This window comes from Rhincodon typus, chromosome 6 (genome assembly GCF_021869965.1).
Source record: "Rhincodon typus isolate 14 chromosome 6, sRhiTyp1.1, whole genome shotgun sequence".
NCBI classification, from domain to species: Eukaryota; Metazoa; Chordata; class Chondrichthyes; order Orectolobiformes; family Rhincodontidae; genus Rhincodon; species Rhincodon typus.
Window position 1 is genome coordinate 5,636,313 of NC_063337.1, and position 23,886 is coordinate 5,660,198.

At 40.4% G+C, this 23,886-nt stretch overlaps 1 protein-coding gene across 1 annotated transcript in view; it reads right to left on the reverse strand.

The window, feature by feature from the left end:
- The window catches only part of uvrag (UV radiation resistance associated gene), a 242,413-nt gene that overhangs the window by 167,433 nt on the left and 51,094 nt on the right, over positions 1-23,886 (reverse strand). Inside the window, exons 5-6 of the mRNA XM_048598464.1 lie at positions 16,136-16,262; positions 1,595-1,679 (exon numbers count right to left, since the gene is read on the reverse strand). Coding sequence (XP_048454421.1) covers positions 1,595-1,679; positions 16,136-16,262 — 212 coding nt within the window. The remainder of the gene's footprint in view (positions 1-1,594; positions 1,680-16,135; positions 16,263-23,886) is intronic.

Here is a 23,886-nt window from a genome sequence, read left to right on the forward strand (position 1 = left end):
GTTTTGGTGACGTTTCGGGCCTAGAAGGGTCTCGGCCCAAAACGTCAGCCTTCCTGCTCCTAGGCCTGCTGTGTTCATCCAGCTCTACACCTTGTTATCTGCAACATAACTGAGCTGCCTTTGGAACTTAACTTTGTCAATTCCCCTTCTGTCTAATTATTTATACACATTATTGAAGCTTAAGTGTGGCCAACGGTAATACATGGCTTTATTTTATGACTGATAACTAGCAATGGAGTAATTTCTTTTGTCGTTTATGTGGATCCTGGTGGGAGGTTGACAGTGTAAACGTGAATGTAATCTGAACTGGTTGATGCAAGACAGTTGAACGAGCCAAATTCACTCCTGGGCATAGACTGGGTGGTAAATCCAGACAGCCCTTTGATTACGAGTTAAGGTGAAGAGTTAAGGGTTTGTCTGGTGCCTTGATAAACATTGTCAGTGTATGTATGCCATTGTTCTTACAGAAGGTTAAGAAGAAAGCTAGAGACCAAAGTAGTAACTAAGTGGGGAGCACAGCAAGGAGGTTTGAGAATAAAGTAATCAATTAAAAGATGAAAAAGAGGGCGAGACAAGGAACACGAAGCACTTGACTGCTGTCTGAAAGGCCACACCTGTAACATCCAATCTCAATGGCAATAGGAGGGTGGTGAAAAAAAGACAGGCAGAAATGTCTGCTCTACAGTTTAAAATAAATCTGGTAAATTTCCTACTTCAGCTCATATGGTATCCATGGAAAAATCAAAATGTCAATTGAACATTGGCAAGAATTTGCAATTCACACAGAAAAATCAGCATGAGATCTTGGGAAAATGACAAACTGCCAACTGGAACAATGAATCGTATGCATCCCAACAACGAGATCAGTGGAATTAGGCATCGTTTCCTTAGAGTTCATTCACATAACAACCACAGCAACCACTTTCACTCATATGGAGAGCAAACCTTCAGCACTTCTTTTACGAACAACTTGAGGCTGTTTGACATTGAACTGAGCGTAGAGATAGAATTCTAAAGTAAAATGTCTGTTTTCAGAAGATAGCAAACAGAAAATACATTCCTAAACACAAACATGAAAATGGTCTGTTTTTATTACAAACAAATCAGTGACTTATTCTGTTATGGCATAACATCATATAAGATCAGAAGTGGAATGACAGCCAAAGTTTCATGTTTTCCAGTTTCTTCCCTCACTCATCCAATTCACTTACTCTATTTCACATGCCAGGAAAATTCTCCATTTCGAAAGCATCTTAAAGAGTCTCTTTGCACAAGATGAGATAACATTGTATTTCTGAACAAGTTTGCATATTTTGAAATAGCTTGGCACCTGGACCTCAAGAACACCAAGAAAAATAAATGGTTCATATTTTTCTAACTATGCTGAGTATTTAGATTGGATTAATTACAGTTTTAATTGCAGCAGAATTAGTGCACAAGCATTTGAAATCTTGAGACAGGTAGTAGAAGGAAAGATCAATCGCCCTGGTTAGCGTCTCAGTGCAAATTACCAACACAACATTCATCACACAGGATAATCAAAACAAACATGAAATGGCAATAAATCAGCCTGAATTTTTCACGACGTGTTTACCTTTTAGCGATGCACCCTTTCCTTTCTTCGCTGAGAGACGAATCCTCCACTTGTAAGCGATGGCGTTTACTCCAGAATACTTTCTCTAGGAGGAGGAAGCAATAAAGAGTATCAACTTTTCAGGCCTCATTTGTAACATATACTTAAAACCTGCTTGGTTTTGCAAGAATAGTTTATATCTGTAATAGCTTCTTTTTAAAATCGAATTATATTTAAGATGACTACAAGGATTAGCATAAAGAAAATGAAGTTTTTTTAAAAAAAAAATGTGTAGAAAAATTAGTAACCATTTGTGCCTCAGAAATCAAAATCAGTATTTATTCCAACTTCAAGTTGCATGCAGTCTCTCACTATTTATGTACATGTAATTTCCTCAGTATGTCATGCATAGAAATGCAATTTGTCATTTCTGACAGGGTGGAATTATTTTCCAAGTTGAAATTTAAAAAATTAAAGTCATTCACGTAATTGGCTTCAAGTAATGGTGCATCAACTGAACAAATTAAGGAAGGCAGTTAACTATTGCTGAAATAATGAAAGGCCAACGCAACATTGTTGCTGCGCAGGGTCATAGTTCTAATTAAAGACGTAGATCTCAATTCTCCATCCCACAGACCACAACAGGGAATTACTCAACTGTATACTGAAAAGCAAATACTCAAGACAGAGATGTTACACAAGCAGATAACATTTTATATTAAAGCTCCATAGGGGAAATAACTTTAGATTTATTTCATAGACAAAGATCTCTCAGGAACATAATTACAATGCTCATTTGACCTTGTGATAAAGAGCTATTGAAGGACTTCACAATTGACAGGAGTGTGTCCAAAGCCAAGATTAGACCATTTATTCACTTCACACAAAAAGATCAAAGATTGAATATTAAATGAATTGAATTTTCTATGATTCAAGAACTAGACTTGGGGACAAAAAAAAAAAAAACAAATCAACGAGACTTTGTTCCCCTGATCATGACTCCCAGGAAAGGTGGCAGAGGAGGTTAGTGTCACTATGATGTTTCTCACTGTTAATATGCCAGACAAAACTCTTGCTCTGGACCTGGATATCAAGAACAATCACTTGGACAAGGTATCTGAATCACAGCAACAGGCAATGCCTTCAAGAGCAATAGGGCCAAAACCAAGGGGGTGGTAAAGAAGCCAGTTGCAGATAATCACTTCCTGCTCTTCATCCATAGGCACACGTGATTGAAGCTTTCCACAATCTGTGAGCACATTAAGGGCTCGAGAGCATCACCGTCACTAGGACTACGGTAACATATTTACCAAAATAGTCCAGTGAATCAAGGATGGCACCATTTCGGGACAGCAAGGAAAGGCACAAGAATATTTAAACAGTGACTAAATATTCAACATTATAGACAAGCAGCAAGGTCAATGGATTGGCAAACTGAGAGAAATGACAAGTTCCCTCGGTGGATCTGGCTTCAGGAAGTGGTCATGTACTAACAGCAGAACTTTTCGCCATGGGAGGAAGTGGTTAGATAGCAACAATCCAGGGACAGATTGGACGGAGAACAGAAGCAACAGCTCGACTAGGACTACAAATAAATTTAGAACCACCACTGCAAGTGGGTGTCCACTGCAATCAGGGCAGCTCAAAGTACTTCACAGCCGATAAATTATTCAAAGTTAGCCTATCAGGCAAGCTAATGTGGCAGCCAGTTTTGTGCGTAACAAAATCCCACAAAAGTATTCTCCTGGTTCCATTGAGTACGTGAAAAGCAACGTCAGAAAGAGGAGTGATCAGTCCCTCAAGCTATCTTTGCCATTTAAGAACATCGATCATTTTCAACTTCAACTCCACTTTTCATCCCTGACACTACATACATAGAGATGCAAATGTGTCAAAAAAAGTCTGGCGATCTTGAACTTGAATACACTTGACTAACCAACCACAGCCTAATTCCCATGATTCGCAAGCCTCTGACTGAAATTCTTACGACCATTTGGCTTTTAGCTTCATCTTAAAAAGACTTTCCAGCAAGTTGTCAGTAACAAGGCTACCAAGTACTTGGTTTTTTTTGCAGGCAAACTACGCAACTGGCACCTTGTCAAATAGAAATCAATTTCTTTTCATTTTTATGAAAACACATTACGCATGTGCTGTAAGAAATCTGACTTGCACAGGATTTGTAATGTGATGAGTCAACACTGCTAAAATGGAACTTCTTATCCATGCAGTAAAAACTCAGCGCTCCTGCGAGCAACTTCAGGCAACATCAGACTATTACCAAAATGTCACTGCCCAACATTTCAGAGTGCTTCATTTCATTTGGAATCTTCAATCCAATGTTCAAGCATTAAGAATAGGCATAGATTGGGAGGAGGATGGTAAGGAAGTCAAGACAGAGTGGATTTTTTTTTTTTAAAAACACAGAAACATAATAAATTTAAGATTTTGATCTAAAGAACGAGTTCAAGGATGTAGATTTTTAGATCTTGCTATGGTCTTGGTGCCACAAAAATGCACATTTCATTTAAAAAGACACGATTCTGGTTACAGCTGCGTATTTGTTGAATATTTGTTCAGAATCACAAAGAACACTGTAGAATTATGCAATGACACAGATCCCTGCAAGACCCGAGTAAATCACTGATGTGACGTTTATTAATTTCAAAGGATCCCAGTTCAAATATCTGAGACCTTTATGAAGAAACGGTTGTGATTTACAGGAACGATTCCAGGACTACTCCATGATGTATACTTTTTTTCTTCTTTATTCATTCACGGGATGAGGGATTTTGCTGGCTAGGCAGCATTTATTACCCATCCCTAATTGCCCAGAGGGCAGTTAAGAGTCAACCACATTGCTGTGGGTCTCACATGTAGGCCAGACCAGGCAAGGATGGCAGTTTCCTTCCCTAAAAGGACATCAGTGAACCAGGTGGGTTTTTTCCAACAATCGAAAATGGATTCACGGTCATCATTAGATCCTTAATTCCTGATATTTTACTGAATTCAAATTCTACCATCTGCCGTGGCAGGATTCGAACCCGGGTCCCCAGAATGTTATCCGGGTCTCTGGATTAACAGTCCAGCGATAATACCACTAGGCCATTGCCTGCCCTGTGACAAGGACATTGGCAAGAAATATGAGAGACTCAACCTTTTCAACATCTTGGGCTTTGAACTTTTAAAAGTTCATTCTCATGAATAAAGCATCACTCACCAAAACGGTATTATTGCCCAATTCCCTGTTTTGGTCATAGGTACTGGTAATTCTAATTGAATTGGTGCTGTTCCACATTCTTTGGAGTTGTTTGCTCAACCACTTCAGAACTCAGTCAAGTAAACGGTGTTGGCATGGGTTTATAGCCACAGACAAGACAGTGCAAGACAACAAGTTTCCTTCTCCAAGTGAATGAACTATTCAGGAATTCACGGTAGGCCAATACACAACGTACTTGGTGATAGCATCTTTGTTAGTCCCGATTGCTTTTTTGTTTTAAATATTAACAAAATGCAGATTTTCCATCTGTCATGGCAAGATTTGAAGTGATGTTCTTTGGATTGTCACTGGGTTACTAACCCAGTAACAATTGTATTTTGGATGTCAAAGGCCAGCCTGAAGTCCACTCTAAAAATAAAATTATTAAATATTTCAAAACTTTCTATTGCTGATCTGGAGTACATAACTCAAAATGTTGTGATTAAGCCAGAAAGTGTAGTATGGTGATCAAAGATGCACATCAAGTGCAGAAACATACCTCCACAGCTTTTGCCTATAAAATACAAAGGAGAATTACTTCAATTATCAACTCCACAGGGACTGGGAATCCTCATGGATGCAGCCCAACTTGGATTTTCTTTTACACTGAAATTTATTTTGGGCAAAACTCCCCATGCCACTGTCTTTGGCGAATGGTACCAACTCTATTTTCTTCACTGGCTACGATATCAGGTTTAACTAAACTGCTCACTCAGTTTCCAACCCTCCCTTCATAAATTACCAGCCTTATCTTTATCCAAATGCTGAAGTGTTCACCCAAGCTTTCCTAACCATTACCCCTGGATTTGACTGCTCCAATGCTCTCCAGTGGCCTTCCATTATCTACACTACATATATTTCAGCTCAATCACACGGCTACCGATAAACTATCCTGCTCATCATTCACTCCATTCTCATTGATACACACTGGTTTCTAGTGCCCAAAACCTCAAATTTAAAATTCTAAGTCCCCACATAAATTCTTTCAAACACTCTCAGCTAGCTTGGTTTGAAGACTGATGCCTGGTGGTAAGTAATTAACAGAATTCCAGCATTGGGTAAAATAGGCATGTGGTGTACAAATGAAACTGCTGTGCTAGGTCAGAACACAACACAGGAAGAACCTTGAACGAAAAAGGGCTCCTCACGGAATGCTCACTCACAGTGTAGAAAGCCTAGAAATAGGATGATAAACTACATGAAGGGAAATGGAAGGAGCAAGAAAAAAAAAGGGGGTTTTTACTGCTACACTTCACCTGCACTCTCTCCCTATCAATACTTAATATTGCTGCTATTCAATAAGACAGACTATTGACTGGCCATCCAAAATACCTGGTCCATTTGTATGAAAATCATGAAGTCAACATCAATTGGGCAAAAAAAACATTCTGTGCTTAAGTGCCAAAAATGTAGCCAACAAAACATTTCAATCAAATCACTGCTCATCCAGAACCCCCACACCCAGTTTTCCGATAAGAATCTTATGACCCATCAAGATACAGCGGATTTACTGCAAAGAAAAATATGAAAATGTCTCTAGTGTGAAAGACACATTTTTATCTGATAAACTACATCCTGCATTGGCCTGACCATCTTTTGTTCAGTATCAGCTCACCATCTGTCTGATATATCAAGAACGCTATAAACAAGGGGAGATTATACTCACGGCCTTTTCAAACTAGAATGGAAAATTATGAAGGAGATGCAAAAGTTACATCAATTAGCACTGCATTTATAACTTGTTCTCAAAGCACAAAACATTTTATTTTCTGGATGCACAGACCTGTTGAATGTGGATCTCATTAGATCAATGATAGTGTTAAGCCTGCAAACTACCTGCTGACATAGAAACAATTTTATCTTCTAGTTCATAGCACCTCTCTCAGAAATTAAGAATAGGGTCACTCAATTCCTGACCTCAATGTAGTGTTGGTCAAAACATGGACAAAAGAGCTGAACTCCAGAGAGCAGGAGAGACTGGCCACAGTTAACATCAATGTAGCATTTAAACGAGTGTAGCATTAATGAGCTCTAGCAAAACTGGAGTCAATGGGAATGATTAGGAGGTTGAGGGGAAATCTGTTGGTGGGAATTATTACTAGCACAAAATGAAGGTGGTTGTGGTTTTGGAAGTCAGTCATCTCAGTCCCAAGACGTCAATGCAGGAGTTCAAAGTAGTGCCTGAGGCCCAACCATCTTCAGCTGCTTCATTCAAGCCCTCATCAAGTCCGATCATAACATCAGAAGTGGGGATGCTCACTGATGACTGCCCAGCGAATACTATCATTTGCAACTCCTGATGCTGAAGCAGTGTTCAAATGCAGCAAGTCCCAACGAACATTGCGGCAAGTAATAACTGTATCCTACAAATGCCAAGCAATAGCCATCTCTAACAAGAACAATCCTCGCCATCTCTCCTTGACATTCATAACATTACCATTGCGGAATTTCACACCAGCATCGTTCTGGAGGTTACCGTTGATCAGAAACCGCAAGGGGTCAACAATACGAGTACTGTCTTTACAAGAGCAGGTCAGAGGCTGGGATTCTGAGGTATGTAACTCACCGCCCCTAACACTTGTCTACAAGTCACAACAAGACGCAAGAAAGAAATGTGACTGCATACTTTCCACTCTTCTGGATAAGTGTAGCTCAAGATGATTGACAGTATCTAGGACACAGCAGTCCACCTTACCATCAACCCATCCAACTTCTGAAATATTCACTCCCATCACTACCAGTGTACCGGCAGCTGTGTACACAATTAGAAAATGCATTGCAGCAACTCAAAGCTTCTGCAACAGCAACTTCCAAATGCATAATCTCCACCACCTCTTGAACAGCATCACAGGACACTGAGCAGAAAATGAAATAAACATCAAGGGAAGAGTTGGAAAATTGGTGGAAGATGTAGATTTTAAATTTAAATTCATGAATTCTATTGTTGTGACTCAACTGTGGATAAAGAATGCAATTAATGCATTAACTGAAGCAGAACAGATACCATTGGAAGGACAGAGAGCAAGGAAAAACTAACTGCAGAATTTGAAAATAGAGGATTTTAAAAGTCATTGCATGAAATAGTCTCCCTCCAATGTTATAAAGTCATTTCAATGTTTTAAAAAAGAAAAATTGAATGAGGTGCATGCAGCACACCTTTGTAAATTAAAGCCACTTGCTGAATAGCTACCTGTAAATGCAGAACCATAATTAGCAAAACTCATGACCAAAAATATCTAGAGTCAAATGCATCAAGATTTGGGCCAGACTTGCAACTTACTAACCTACTGAAATTCCATGAAATCTCTCTCTCGAACAATTTCCATCCTGTTCAGCTACAGCAGAATCAACTTGATGTACTGGTCTCAGGTGCACACATGAAGAAATTTGTAACCACTTGCTGTTCAATACAATAACTAATTTTTTGAATGGTTACAATTATATGCAGGAGAATATTAATACCGTAACTTACTTCACTTCCTCAGGGAAATTAGGGATAGGCAATAATGCTGACCTAGCCAACAAATCCCACATCCTGTCAAGAACTAAAAAAAATGCAAAATTAATATTCGACTACATTTTTTCCTAGATTGGTGGTAAATTTAAGATCGAATTAGGAGACTGACTGAAAGCATTGTTGAATAAACCAAAAATAGATGGAAATTCAAAAATTTCAGCAGAAACAGAAAACAAAAGGAGGTTGTTCAGCCCTTCAAGCCTGCTCCATCTTTCAAGATGACCATTGCTGATCATCCAACTCACTATCCTGTTCCTGCTTTCTCACCATACCATTCAGGCCTTGTAGAACTATTTCTAATTCCTTGAAAATATTCAATTCTTTGGCCTTAATCACTTTCTATGGCAAGAAATTCCACAGGCTCACCACTCTCTAGGTAAAGAAATTTCTCATCGCACTCCTAAGTGGCCTACCCCTTTTCTTTAGATTAGAGCCAGGGGTCAGAGACTTCCTGGTCATTAGGGAAATCTTTCCTGCATTTACCCTGTCTTGTCCTGTTAGAAATTTATAGGTTTCTATGAGATCTCCCCCATCCCCCATTCTACTAACTCCAGTGAAGACAGCAATCCTGTTTCTTTGTCTGTTGTGCCATTCCAGGAACTAGTCAGTCAATTGCATTATAGCCAGAACATCATTCAGCAAATAAGGAGACCAAAGCCCCACACAATACTCCAAGTGTGGTCTCACCAAGGCCCTGTACAATTGCAGCAAGATATTCCTGCTCCTGTATTCAAATCCTCTCATTGTGAAGATCAACGTACCATTAGCCTTCTTCATGCCTGCTGCACCTGCAATGCTTACATTCAGTCACTGGTGTACAAAGACACACAGGTCTATTACACCTCCCCATTCCCAATCAACATTTACATAACAATCTGCCTCCCTGCTTTGGCTTCCAGAGTGAACAACCTCACACTTATTCCAATGATATTTTATTTGCTATGTTTTGCCTGGTGCCAAGATTCCTGATAGTTACGGTCTACATCAATACCAATAACGTAGATAGAACTAGGAAAGAGGTTCTACTGAGTGAGCACGAGAAGTTAGGTGCTAAATTAAAAGGCATGTCTGGATTACTATGTGAACTACATGCAAAATTAGTACAGACTAATTAAGATTAAAATGCGCAAATACATGATCCAAAGACTGTTTTGGGAACTCTGGTTTATGGGGCACTGCCACCAGAAATGGAGAAAGTGGGATCTGTACTTTTGAGACAGTCCACAACTGAACTGTGCTAGAACTGGTGTCCTTGTGAGGTGCAAAATTAGGAAAGTAGCAACGGGCTTTAAACTAAATGAGGGAGTGAGGGATTAAGCTTGGACCAATTCAACAAAGGATAGAGTTGAAGCAGCAAAGCAAAATACTAACATGGAATACCAAGGCGATTGAATGGCAGGAAAGAACAGAGGGGGGGGGGAGGGGGGGGGGGGGGGAAAGAAAAGAACCTTCAAATGTAACTGTCAAGAATGGATGCCACTCTAAGTAAATTGCACAGATCACCAAATAAGGATGCAGACCAATATAAGTTAATTGAGTTGGCAAAAAAACCTGGTAGACAGACCATAATATGGTGCAATATTAGGCGTTCACTTTGGCAAGAATACCTCCCCCCAACTGACATCTTCCCATTGAACTGCAGAAGGTGCAACAATTGCCCATTTACCTTATCCCTCCACACAACCCAAGGCCCCATACACCCCTTCCAGGTGAAGCACCAATTTTACCCGCCTTCATTCAAACTAGTCCATTGTACTCACTGTTCACAACGTAGTCTCCTCTACACTGGGGAGACAAAACGCAGACTGGATGACTGCTTTGCTGAACACCTCTGCCCTGTCTGTAAAGTGACCTGGCACTGCCAGTTGACTGCCACTTCAACACATCACTGTGTTCCGTGCCAAAATGTGTATCAGAGGCAAGGTTCAACGCAAGCTGGAAGAACACCCACCTTATCTCCACCTAAGTTTCTGACAGCCCTCACGCTCAACACTGAATTCAACCATTTCCTCCATGTTCATTATCCACCCCTAAGTCCTGCTCTGAATGGATTGCTCGCAGCATAGCCAACCAATTTTCAACAGCGCCCATCCAGGTGAGTGGGAAGCATTCCATCACACTCCTGACTTGTGCCAATTTTTAGAATCTACAGTGTAGAAGCAGGCCAATGGAGTCCACGCTGATCCTCTGAAGAATATACCTCTCATCCCTGTAACCTTGCATTTCCAATGCCTAATCCACATAATCTACACATTCCTGGAGACAACAGGGCAATTTAATACTATTTGTGAAGCTACCTCCTCCAGTGAGATGCTTAATTGTTCAGCACCATTCCCAACTGGGTGCAGGAGTGCAGAGATTAGATCTGATCCGTTGTTTGTGGGATCTCTATCACTTGCTGTTTATGCAGCTTGGCATGCAAGTCGTCCATTTTTGCTAACTGTACCAGGTTGGCACCTAATTTTCAAATATGTCTGGTGCTGCTCCTGACATCCCTCCTGCACTCTCCATTGAAACAGGCTTGATGGTAATAGTTGAGTGGAGGATATGCCAGGCCATGAGGCTGCAAATTGTGCAGTACATTCTGCTACTGCCAGCGGTCCACAGCACCTCATGGATGCCCAGTCTTGTGTGGCTAGATCTGTTGAGTTTGTTCCATTTTGCACAGTGATAGTGCCACACAACATGGAGGGCATTCTCAGTGTGATGGGACTTCGTCTCCACTAAGACTGTACAGTGGTCACGCTTGCCAATACGTCATAGACAGATGCCTCTGCAGCCAACTAAACAAAATTTAAGTAAATTGTACTGCACATTTCATCCAGGACATAATGGATTTCTGGGACATTTCTTTGAGCTGAAGAATAATTGAATACATCATGTTGAATCCATATAATGGTCTAAACAGCCATACTTTAATACTGCTCTCTGAAAGGCAACAAGAGACTCAACAGATATTATGTGGCATTAATCAAATTCAGATTATGCTCATGCTGTGGATAACTATACTTTGCCACATATTGAATTCAAATATCTAATGAATAATATCATAACACATAGGAGCAGTAGTTGGCCAATCAGCCCATTGTGTCTGCTCTGCCATTCAATGAGATCATAGCTGATCCAACACTCAACTCCACTTTCCCACCTTTTCCCCAGAAGCCTTGATTCCCTTGCTAATTTAAAAATCTCTCTCAGGCCTTGAATATACTGAACAACTGAACGTGAAAAAAGAATTGCTCAGATTTGCTACCTTCAGAAGAAATCCCTTCTCAACTGTCTTAAATGAACAATGAGATTATGCCCTCTGGTCTCAGACTGTCCCATTAAGGGAAGATGACCTCTCTGCATCTACCTTGTTTTATAGAAGCTTTGGTAAGGTCACCTCTCATTCTAAATCCCAATCAGTACAGGCCCGAACTACTCAACCTCTCAAGAGATAGTCCCTCCAAACCTGGTATCAACCGCCTCCAACACCAGTACAGCTTTCCTTAGACAAGGGCACAAAACTGCTCGCAATACTCCAGCTACGGCCTTGTATAGTTTTAGCAATACCTCCCTCCTTGTATACTCATTCCATTTGAAATGAAATGAAAGGTCAATACTCCATTTATTTTCCCTGTTATTCACTGTATTTGAATACTAACTTTTTGAGATTCACGCACAAGGAGTCCCAAATCCCTCTGTTCTGTAGGTTTCCGGATTAACTCGTTTAAACAATATTTAGCTTCTCTATTCTGCTTGTCCAAGTGCACAGCCTCTCAATTTCAGCATGACATTCCGACTGCCAACTCACTGAACCTGTCTATGGCCGCCGACAGATCCTGTGTTATCACCACTTGTTCCCATGTAACATAGGAAAGCTTGACACCTACACCTTTTCAAGTCAAACACGAATACATTTAAGTCCAAAATATGTAAGAGCAGAGTTACAACATCCGACCCATCGAGTCTGCTCCAATGAGATCATGGTTAATCTGATAATCCTCAACTCCACTTTCCTTTCTTATTGCCAGAACCTCTGACTCCCTTACTGTTAAAATCCTGTCTTTTCCAAGGCTTTAACATACTCAACAATCCAGCCTGACAGCTGTTTCCAATCAAACAAAATCCACAGATACATCCTCCTCAGGAAGAAATAAATTCCACCTCATCTCTCATGATAGGGAAACCACTAAGATTTTGCCTTCTCGTCCTAGGCTCTCCTAAAGGAGAAACAACTCGCAGGTAGACAGGACAGTGAAGGCAGCATTGAAGGCAACTTGTCAAACTCACCATAACAACCTCTATTCTACACTCACAGGCATGGTGTTTCATATGTAAACAAAGTTCAAAAACAGGAGATGCAAGAACAGGCAGAGACATTATTATAGGGCAGCATACAGTAGGTGCTAGAAATCTGAAATAACAAAATGCTGGAAATACTCAGATCAGGCAGCATTCTAAAAGGAGAGTTCATGCTTCCCATGATGACCTTTCATAATACCTTGCTAAAACATCAAATCGTTCCTTACTCCAAAGATGCTGCCTAACCTGAGCATTTCCAGCATTTGAGATAGTAGGAACTGCAGATGCTGGAGAATCCGAGACAACAAGGTGCAGAGCTGGATGAACACAGCAAGCCAAGCAGCATCATAGGAGCAGAAAGGCTGATGTTTCGGGCCTGGACCCTTCATCAGAAAATCTGATTTTCTGATGAAGGGTCCAGGCCCGAAACGTCAGCCTTTCTGCTCGGCCTGCTGTGTTCATCCAGCTCTGCACCTTGTTGTCTCATTTCCAGCATTTTCCATTTTTATAACAGCTTTATTACCCTGAATATAGGCTTTCCTTGAAGCAATCTTACGAAATTCAAAAAGGAATCTCTTCTCTTTTCATTAATTTATGAATAGCTTCTTGCTTAAATACAAGATCTATAAAACAACAGTTCCAGAGCCAATATTTCATCTTTTTAAAATTCTTCACTGGAATAAATCTGTGGCACAATTCTAATCTGTACTCGCCAAAAATCCAAAATCTTCACAGAAAGCCGAGCAGTCTCTTTGGTATTGTTACTAACTAGGCTTCTGGGTTTGACAGTCTCTAGACAATCATTAAAAATCAGAAACTTATAATTTCAGTTACAGGTCTAAGAACATTGAAGAAGGTAATGTTTCAATGAATTGTGGGAATCAGGAGTTATATTATGCAATCTTAGATTGGAATGCAGCTGAAACTTCACAAACATGGTGAGATAAAAGACATTTCTCAAAAGAGAAAAAGACTTGGTGTAATCTACCCAGCATATAAAGACCCCACCTGCCGTTATCCTCTCCACAAATCCCTCAGAGCAGCTGCATTGCAAAGTTACAAACAGCTATTTATTGCTCACAACTTTGATAAGTATCACTGATTTCTTTAAATACGTCAGTGGTAAATTGGGTAATAATCCTTTGTATATTTCCTACTATGCTTCATCTTCCTTCAATGAAGAAACTGTGCTGTTTGGATAAAATGTACTTTCACTTCCAGTGCTATTTGCTCCAAGCTGACAACACTTTGAATACATTCCAGCCAACAAGCATTTCAATTAATTCACCAATACTTCTTGAAAAAAAAAGCTTAACTAGTTTGAAAATTGCCAGTTCAGTCAATCAAGTCGGGGGGGGGGGGAAGAGAGAGAGAGGCGGGTGCACGCGCACTAGGGGGAAGACTAGTAGACAGGACTGTGATCAAACATCTTCAACTACCACAGTAGCAGCATAGGGGCACCCACAGTAGTTGAGAATGAGTTGTAGGATTTTGGTCCAGTGACGGTAATGGCAATACACCTCCCAAGTCAGAATTTTGTGATGCGCAGGGAACTGGTGGGTGAATTGCCATTACCTATGGTCTTTCCTTCTCAGTATAGTGATACCATTTAAGATTGTCAAGCTCCAAGACTAAGTTTGTTTTAACAGGGACTAATAATTTTCTAGCACTACTTAAAAAACAGAAAGGCTAAATGTCTTCATGTCTAAGAAACTTATGTTGGTACATTCTTATGCAGCTGTCTTATTACATATCTTGTCATTTGCCCACATGTTTTCAAAGTGCCCTGAACACCCCCATGTCTGATTACTCCATTATTCAACAGCTATCAATGAGTAACCATTGTTCTACATTTGCATTCTAAATTCAACTTCATTTTATTAACGTTTCAGTGCTGAAGCTATTAATGGTGGATATATATTTACGAATTATGAAGGTTACTTTAGCAACACTTGCAGGATTGGCAGTATGCTTTCTGACTCTTTTTTAGCGATTGAAATTTATCTACCGTTCTATTATGAAACATTATAAACAGCCATGGGTGCATTACAGGTACGCACAATAGTCCTACATTGGATTTAAACCAAATACAGTAATCCTATCTAATTCATCCTCTCCCCAAGTCATCCATTACTCAGCTATACACTGACAAAACCAATTACCTGGATTCCTTAGGGCAGTATCATATTGTTGAGAAAAGGAAGAACTGCCATCAGAACAGAAAATAAATGGAGGGTTGCGTATCTATCTGGATGTCCTTTGTGACTGAATAAAGAATAAAACAGTGCAAGAAACCAAAGCGATGAGGGATTGTATGTAGTTGTTGCAATTCGTTTCATTGAAATCAAGACACAACACAGCCCTCGACACCCAGCGTATTCAGATCAGGGCCCCAAACTTTTGTGGTCGCAAAGTCACTGACTCTATTTAGCTTCAAATTTAGTGGTCCTCATTTAACAAAAATAATCCATCCAAATGTACAGCAGGAATCTTTGCGCAGCTGACTAAATATTAAATTTTATTAGCTGCTACAAACAAGCATTTAAGTAACACATTTGGCTGTTTTGAGGGAACTTGCGGGTTTAATTACATTTTAGGACAACTCACTGTCATCGCTTCAGGGTAGTGAATTTCACACATTTGTCTCAAGTATATCCTATTATTTTTAATATCTAAATTAATAGCAATGAATCATACATCAAGCAACTTGGCAATTAAGCAATAAGGGAAAACCTGGGATTTCAACAATAATCTTCTTCAAATTGGTCAGCTCTTGTAAAAAATTACATTAACCAGCTGCAGATCGACTCTTCTGGCATCTTTTCTCTGTTCAATTAAAACTAGTTAATGTAGTTTTGGCATGTGGTTAAGAAGGAGCAATAGCACTTCAACAAAAAAGAAAACACCAAAGAGTGTGGTGCATTTCTCCCGTACATGCACATGGGTCTAGACCAAGATTCCCCAGAGGCTATAAAGAATTAAGTAATTTCAGTTTAAACCATCAAGAAACCAAAGCTCCAGGGGGAAACATCAATACCCAATCCAGTTCTGCACAAGTTTTACATTTCATGTTGAAATCTTAGTGGGAGAAAGAAATAAACAAGTACATCATTCCTTGGTTAACAACAATCCATTCTAAACATTCATGAAAATGGATCTATTAATTATCAAACAAACAATGAGGCACTGATCTCTCAAACTACCTCCATTACAAAAATAGAACTGGATGAACACGATGTAATTTCTGTTGCATGACTTCATTACTTCTTGTTATTTAACTGATCTCAAAAATAGCCTGCTCTCAGTACAAATTAATGCTTTTTATAAGACCAAATAAATATTTTTAATCATATCTGGAATTGTATATTAAAAATAATCAAGCCCTACAAAAGAATCTCAGACTCATTTTGTCTTGACCACCCCCATTGAACAACAGAACAACCAGGATTACAACTAGGTTAATCTGTACAAAAAGTACACGTTCAGCACAATGTATTCTAACCTTTGTCCTGGAATGCAATCCGCTCTTTCTGCAACACTTCCAGTTCTCGTCCAAGTGCCTTCTCCTGTCTCTCTAATTCATTCTGAAGTACTAGGATCTTCAGCTGCAAACGCTCCCGCTCCTTTTTCTACAGGGTGTTAAAACAAAAGGGAACAGTTTCACCTCCATCAATTACCAATTTCGTTCAACAGCCTCCCTCTATCCACTCGAGTGCCAAGTTCCCTGGACCTGATAGGGAAGCAGCTACAGAAACAGTAGGTGCACTTGCAGTAATCTTCCAGGAATCTTAAGATTCTAGAAAAGCCAAGCAGATTGGAAACTGCCAATATAACACCTTTATTTGAAAAGCAAAGGAAGCAATAAACAGGTCTAATTGTAGGCCTGATAGCTTAACATCTCTTATTGGGAATGTGCTAGAGTCTATTGTAAAGAATGTAATAGCAGAGCATTTAGAACCCCATAATACGATAAAGCAAAGTTGGTATGGGTTTATGAAGGGGAAAAAATCTACTCGAATTCTTGGAAAGGGTAACATGCAGTACTGATAAGGGAAGATGTAATATAATTGGATTTTCAGAACTCATCTGATAAAGTACCACATAATAGACTACTTAAGATAAGAGCCCATGGTGTCAGAGGCAGTATATTAGCATGCACAGAGGACTGGCTAATTAAATGACATGTGGAGGTGCCGGCGTTGAACTAGAGTGGACAAAGTCAAAAATCACAACACTGGGTTATAATCCAACAGGTTTATTTGAAAGCTTGCATTTTCAAATAAACCTGTTGGACTATAACCCAGTGTTGTGATTTTTGACCACTAATAAACGACAGAGTTGGACTAAGAAGGGCCTTTTCAGAACGGTAATCTGTAACCACTGGAGTGCCATAATGATCAGTGCTGACACCACAATTATTGACATGTAGTAATGACTTGGGATGAGGAAAGTTAACATACTATAGCCAAGTGTGCAGGTGACAGAAAAACAGGCAGGAAGGCAAGTGGCGAGTCTGCAAAGGTTATGCAGAATGCTATACACGTTAAGAGTCATTCAGTACAGAAACAGACCCTTCGGTCTAACTTAACTATATCAGTCAGGTTCCCCAAACTGAACTAGTCCCCTTGCCTGCTTTTGGAATGGGCAAAAACTCAGATGGAATATAATGTGGGAAAATGAGAGTTTATGCACTTTGGCAGGAAGAATACAGGAGCTAAATATTACTTGTGGAGAAAGATTGGAGAAAGATTGCAGAAAGCTGCAGAGAGGGATTTGGGAGCTTGAACCACAAAAAGGTAGCATCTCAGTTCAGTGGGTAATAGGGAAGAAAAACTGGAATGTTGGCCTTTACTTGCTAGGGATTGGGTATAAAATTAAACGAGGTTTTTCTAAACTATAGAAGGCACTAAACAGGCCACAGCTGAAATATGGTGAACAGTTTTAGGCCCTTCATGTAAGGAAAGATGTACTAGCACTCCAGGCAGTCCACAGAAGGTTACTTAGGCTGATACCAAGTAGAAAGGGACTGTTTTGAGGGGTGGTTTACAGCACTGGATTTGCATGCATTAGAATACCAAAGGGCAACTTTATCGAAACATACAAGATTCTTGGGGGACGTGACAAGGTAGAGTGCAAAGGTTGTTTCCCCTTGTGGGAGAGTCTAGGACCAGAGAGCATCTCAGAATAAGGGATCACCCATTTAAGACAGAGCTGAGGAGGAAATCCTTCTGAGAGTAGGAAATCTGTGGAATTCTTTACTACAAAGGGCTGTCGAAGCCAGGTCATTAAATATATTTAAGGCAGAGTTAGACGGATTTTTAATCAGGAAGGGTATCAAGGGTTACGAGGAAAAGGCAGGAAAATGGAGTCAAAGATTATCCAGTTGTGATTTCACCGAATGGCAGAACAGATTAGATGAGCTGAATGACCCATGCCTGCTTTTATGTTATAGGCTTACAACGGCCTATGGTGAAACTGCATTTGGGGATGATAATCCTTGGGCTGCACAACAGGTGTTGTTATTGTTGCTATTGTTGCTATTATCCAGTGTTCCAACATGCCAATGCTAAAACCAACCATACGAGTTCCCAAGCATGTTTTCATGCACAGAAGCATTTTGGCTTGAACAGAAATTTTTGTTACAGATTGTTGCAAAGTAGAAGTGATATTTTGAAAGAGGTTATCTTCAGATACTTGAGTGCCTTCCGAATGGTTCAAAAGTTGAATTGACAAAAATGAGACACCGGAATAAAACGAAAGAACTGTGGATGCTGAAAATCTGAAACAAAACAAAAGTGAAAACACAACGTGCTGGAGAAACTCAGCACGTCCAGCAGTATCTATGCAGAGTCAAATGTTTGGTCTGTGTGGAGAGAAAGGCCACTGGACTTGAAACATTAACACTTTTCTTCCCCCCCTCTCTCCGCAGATATTGCCAGAGCTTGCTGGGTTTCTCCAAGACTTGCGACTTCAAAATGAGACCCAATTTGATTGCACCCATTTTCAAAGAATATGGTTTGTCTGGCCCAAACAGGCCAAGTGTCTGGAAAATCTCAAAAATTAGTTTTTGACAGTAGAAGTGCTGGTTGATCTAAAAGAACAAAAGGAGATAACGTTAACCTGTAATCAACACTGGAATTTATAAAAGATAACCTTCTAATATCATTAAGTTTCTGATCTCCTGTCCTAATGGTTAACAATTATGGTATCTCTCCAAGCATGGATGGAAGTTACATTTTATCAAATGTCTTTGGAAATCCAAGCATGCCATTCCTATGTTTCCCATTATTCACCTTGCTTGTTACTTCCTCCACTGAATTGTACGTCAAGTTGAAAAGCACTTGCATTATCTTTAAACAGCATATGCCACAGGTACTTCACAGAGGGAAAATGGCAAAAAGGTGTGGAATGTAAAAAAAAATTAAGCCAGCAGTATTTGAATAGGAAGAAACCAACATGCACAGGAAAACAGTAAATAGAGGAGATTTTTCAAAGAAAGACAAGTATAGTAACAACAAGGGAACTGTAAACGGGCAGAGATGCAGTGTACAAATGGGTGCTCACCAACAACAGACAAGGTGAAAGACACTTGGAGTAAGCAGTTTGCACAATTATATTATGCAAATAAGATGAATTCAGATGGATTCAAGTGTTGACATTTTTAAATTCAATAGGAAAGGAGTTCCTGCAAAGGATGGGTCCTGTCACTAACATTCTGTGGCAGCAACTGCCAAACACAGAATTGGTACTGTAGCAGAAACAAAAACAGGGTCAATAGCCATCAGAGATAACAAGGTGTAGAGCTGGATGAACACAGCAGGCCAAGCAGCAGAGGAGCAGGAAAGCTGACGTTTCAGGCCTAGACCCTTCTTCAGAAATCTCAGATTCTCCAGCACCTGCAGTTCCTACTATCTCTGAATCAATAGCCACCAGTACAGCTACAGTGTCATTTTTCTGGCAATGTTAAAGGTTTCAAATAGAAGAACCAAGAAATAATAGCCTTAAACATTAACCCTTATGAGAGTCGATGTGTAATTGATCAGTTGGTTAACAATCTTAAATGCTGCAATAAAACCATAAACCATAAACCCAGAGAAAATAGATTCTTTGCCTTTCTTAAACCATTTCATCTGCAGTGTACCTCAATAAAAAATGTTTTAAAATCAAAGCCAAATGGAAACTCAGATGACGTAAACACATCGCTCATTACTGCGAGGCATCTCCATTCTATATCAAGCGACTGTGCAGCTTAAGTTAACAGTGCTGTCCATCATAACTTACCACTGGAGGTGCTACAAAGCTGTCTGCAGCAGTTTGTTTTTCAGAAAAAAAAAGATCTCTGGATTTGACAGGAGTTATGTTTTCACAGATGTTGACATTTAACCAAAAATAGAAAATGGTCATCCAAATGGAATGAGAGGTTGAAAATTGCTGCAGTCCTGAACAACTGCAGCTGTAACCTCAGCTGGAAAGGACACCATAGATTTATACATTTGGACAGAAAGCTGAGAGATAAATGGCCATAACATAATCAACTACATAACATTTCTGGGCAATGACTCTTTTAAATACTGCCCTCAGACAGAATCTGGTAGAGACCAAAGACTTTTCAGATTGAGCTGGGTATTACACTAGAAGGCTACTATATGCAAATTATACACATTGATGGATATATTCCAGCACAGATGTAACATCTACAAACAGTATCACGAAATAATAATGATACCAAGATAATTACAAATAGTTCACTGAGAATGTAAGAGTACCCTTTAGTCTCAAGTTTCCAGTATATTTTGCACTGCAAGATAATTACTCAAAGTGGAGAGTAATTTTATTTCATGAATTTTGTCAGTATGGCTTGGGTATGTGTGTTGGGAATTAAATCATTGGCTCTAGTGATTTGATGTCAATGCCATACAGTTCCGGGCTTTCCTCAGCATGGGTTTGAGTGAACCTCTGTCTGCTTTCCCTAAAGGCAGCAAGGTAAAGTCACCATGGTCCCAGTGGACCATAAGGCTACTCTTTCATTAAAGAGGAGATGACTGGCTATGAGCTTAAACTGAGGGCTACCACGCCTCAGGTGAGGTTGAGAAGTCAGGACCTTCATGCTAACTTCAGCTGGTTCAGGAAATGAATTGTTGGTGTCATTCTGCATCACAAACTAGCCAACTACACTAAACAACCTGAAGGAGGCACCCTAACTCAAAACAGCAAGCTTGATATATCAGCGTATCACTTTCTGGCAATATTAGTACATTGCCAGGTTCAAATGGTGACAAAGGCCACTAAATTTATTTCCCCATAACTCCTCCTAGTACCCTCTGCCTCAACCAGTTTTGTCAATGGAAATCACTGCTTATCTGATTGTTTGTTCAAAGTTAGTGAATTCATAGAAACATAGAAGATAGCAGGAGTAGGCCCTTGGAGCCTGCTCTGCCATTCATCACGATCTCTAGCTACCTCTTCAATACATTCAATGTTTTGGCATCAACTACTTCCTGTGGTAAATCAATTCCACGGGCTTACCACTCTTTGGGTGAAGAAATGGCTCATCTCTGTGCTAAATGGTATACCCTGAATCCTCAGATCGTGACCTCTGGTTCTGGACACACTCACCATTGGGAACATCCTCCCTACGTTTACCCTATCCAGTCCTGTTATAATTCTAAGTCTCTATGAGAATCCCACCCCCACATTTGTCTGCACTCCAGCAAAAACAACCTTGTCAATCTCTCCTCATACGTCAGTTCTACCACCCCCGGAATCAGCCTAGTAAACCTTCGCTCCACTCCCTTGAGAGCAAGAGCATCCTTCCTCAGAATAGGAGGCCAAAACTGTTCACAATATTCCAGGTGCGGTCTCACTAAGGCCCTGCTTAACTGCAACACATCCCTGCTCCTGTACTTGAAACATCTCACATTGAAGGCCAACATAGCATTTGCCTTCTTTACCACTGTTGCACCTGCATGCTTACCTTCAGCAACTGGTGCACAAGGACACCCAGGCCCTGCTGCACACTCCCCCTCTCCCAATTTACAGCCATTCAGGTAGTAATCTGCCACCTTGTTTTTGCTTCCAAAGTGAATAACCTCACGTTTATCCAAATTATACTGTATCTGCCATTGATTTGCCTACTCCCCCAACCTGTCCAGGTCATGAAGAATCTGTGTCCTCGTCACAGTTCATCCTCCAACCCAATTTGGTATCATCTGCATACTTTGATATGTTACATTTTATTCCCTCATCCAAATCATTAATATATATAAGGAATAGCTGGGGTCCCAGCATGGATCCTTTTCTGTTATAAATCTGCTTTGTCACCTTTGGTTTGCTCCCCAGACCAGTCTTTCTTCCAGACGACAGACATTGCTTTATGTGGGAGAAAGTAGTGACTGAAATCCACTAGTTTCTCCTCAACACAAGACCTTATTGGGAGATGGTGGCATGGTGGTAACATCAGCAACCTAACTATCTCTACCTCAACCATCAGGAGCATTGGTTCAAATCCCACCATGGCAGAGAGCCTGGAACAAAAAGCTGGCCATGTAATCATTGTCAATTGCCATAAAAATTCACCTCATTCATGATTCTCCTTAAGGAAGTAAATCTATTGCCCTTACGAGGTTTGGCCTCCACATGACTCCAGATCCACAACGTGGTTGACTTGTTGAACCGTTTGAATCACTCAGTTCAAGGCCAATTAGGGATGGATACTAAGTGCTGGCTTGCTTGCAATGCCCCTCAAACCATGAACAAATACAGACACGTAAATCACATGCTGCTCAGAGCCATACATTGTAACCTTGAGAAATGAAAGAGCACCAAATGTGGTGAAGGTTAGTGGGAAGTCAGTGGATTGGGAAGTCTTTAAAACCCAGCAGAGCTCTGTTAAAAAAAGCAACTGGGGGAGAAGGCGGAGAATGAGAAAGACAATGAAATGAGAGAATTAACTAGTAATAAGTGACATTTGCACGAGTTTCCTTTAGATATAAAACTTTCAGAGGCAAGAGTGAACCACGGGAAAATGAGGCTGGAGTAGTAGTAGTAGGAACCAAAATGGCGGAGGAACTGAATAGGTGCTTTGCATCAGTTGTAATAAAAGATGCCTAGTAAAGCAGAACTTCAAGGAAGAGTCAGGGGGCAGAGGTGTGTAGTGGCCATTGCTATAGAGAAGCTGAAAGGTGGCATAATCATCTGAATGAATGGACTATGCCCCACTGCTCTGATGGAGAAAGACGAGGAGATTGTGGAGGCATTCATGTGATCTTTCAGGAATCACTTGATTCAGGCAGGGTCCCAGGAGGACTGGAAAAGGGCTAAGGTAACACCCCTGTTTAAAGAAGGGAGGGAGGCAGAAAACAGGAAACTATAGACCGGTTGCCCTGACCTTGGTTACTGGCAAAATTTGAGTGTCCATATTTAAGTGTGAGATTGCAGAGTACTTGCAAGTGCGTGGTAAAATATGGTTGAGACAGCACAAGTTTGTCAAGGAAAGGTCATGTCTGACAAATCTATTAGAATTCTTTGGAGGTGGTAATCAGCAAGATAGACAAATGAGAGCCAAATGGGCATGACAGATTTGGATTTCCAGAAGGTCTTTGCAAGGTGCTGCACAGGAGGCTGCTAAATAAGCTAAGAGCCAAGATATGGCATGGGCACAGGATTGGCTAACTGGCAGAAGGCAGATAGTAGGGATAAAAGGGGTCTTTTTCAGGATGGCAGCTGGTAACTAGTGGAGTTGCACAGGGATCGGTGTCAAATGTATAACATGAATAGTTGTGGTCCCAACAATCTGGATGAAGGAACTGAGGGCTCTGTTGCAGATGACACAAAGATAGGTGGGGGGACAGGTGTGTTGAGGAAGCAGGGAGGCTGAAGGAGGATTTGGAAAGGCTTAAAGAGTGGGCAAAGAAGTGGCAGATGGAAAACGATGTGGCAAGGTGGGAGGTTATGCATTTTGGTGGGAATAAGAGAGACAGACTATTTTCTAAGGGGGAAGATTTTGGAAATCTGGAGGGCAAAGGGACTTGGGTGTCCTAGTTCACGATTCTCAATGTTGAGATGCAGGTTCAGCTGGTGGTTAGGAATGCAAATGCAACGTGAGCATTCATTTCGGGAAGGCTAGAATACAAATGAAGAGATGCATTGTTCAGGCTGTACAAGGCTCTGGTCAGACTGCATTTGGAATACAGTGAGCAGTTTTGGGCTGCATATCTAAGCAAGAATGTGCTAGCATTGGAAGGGATCCAAAGG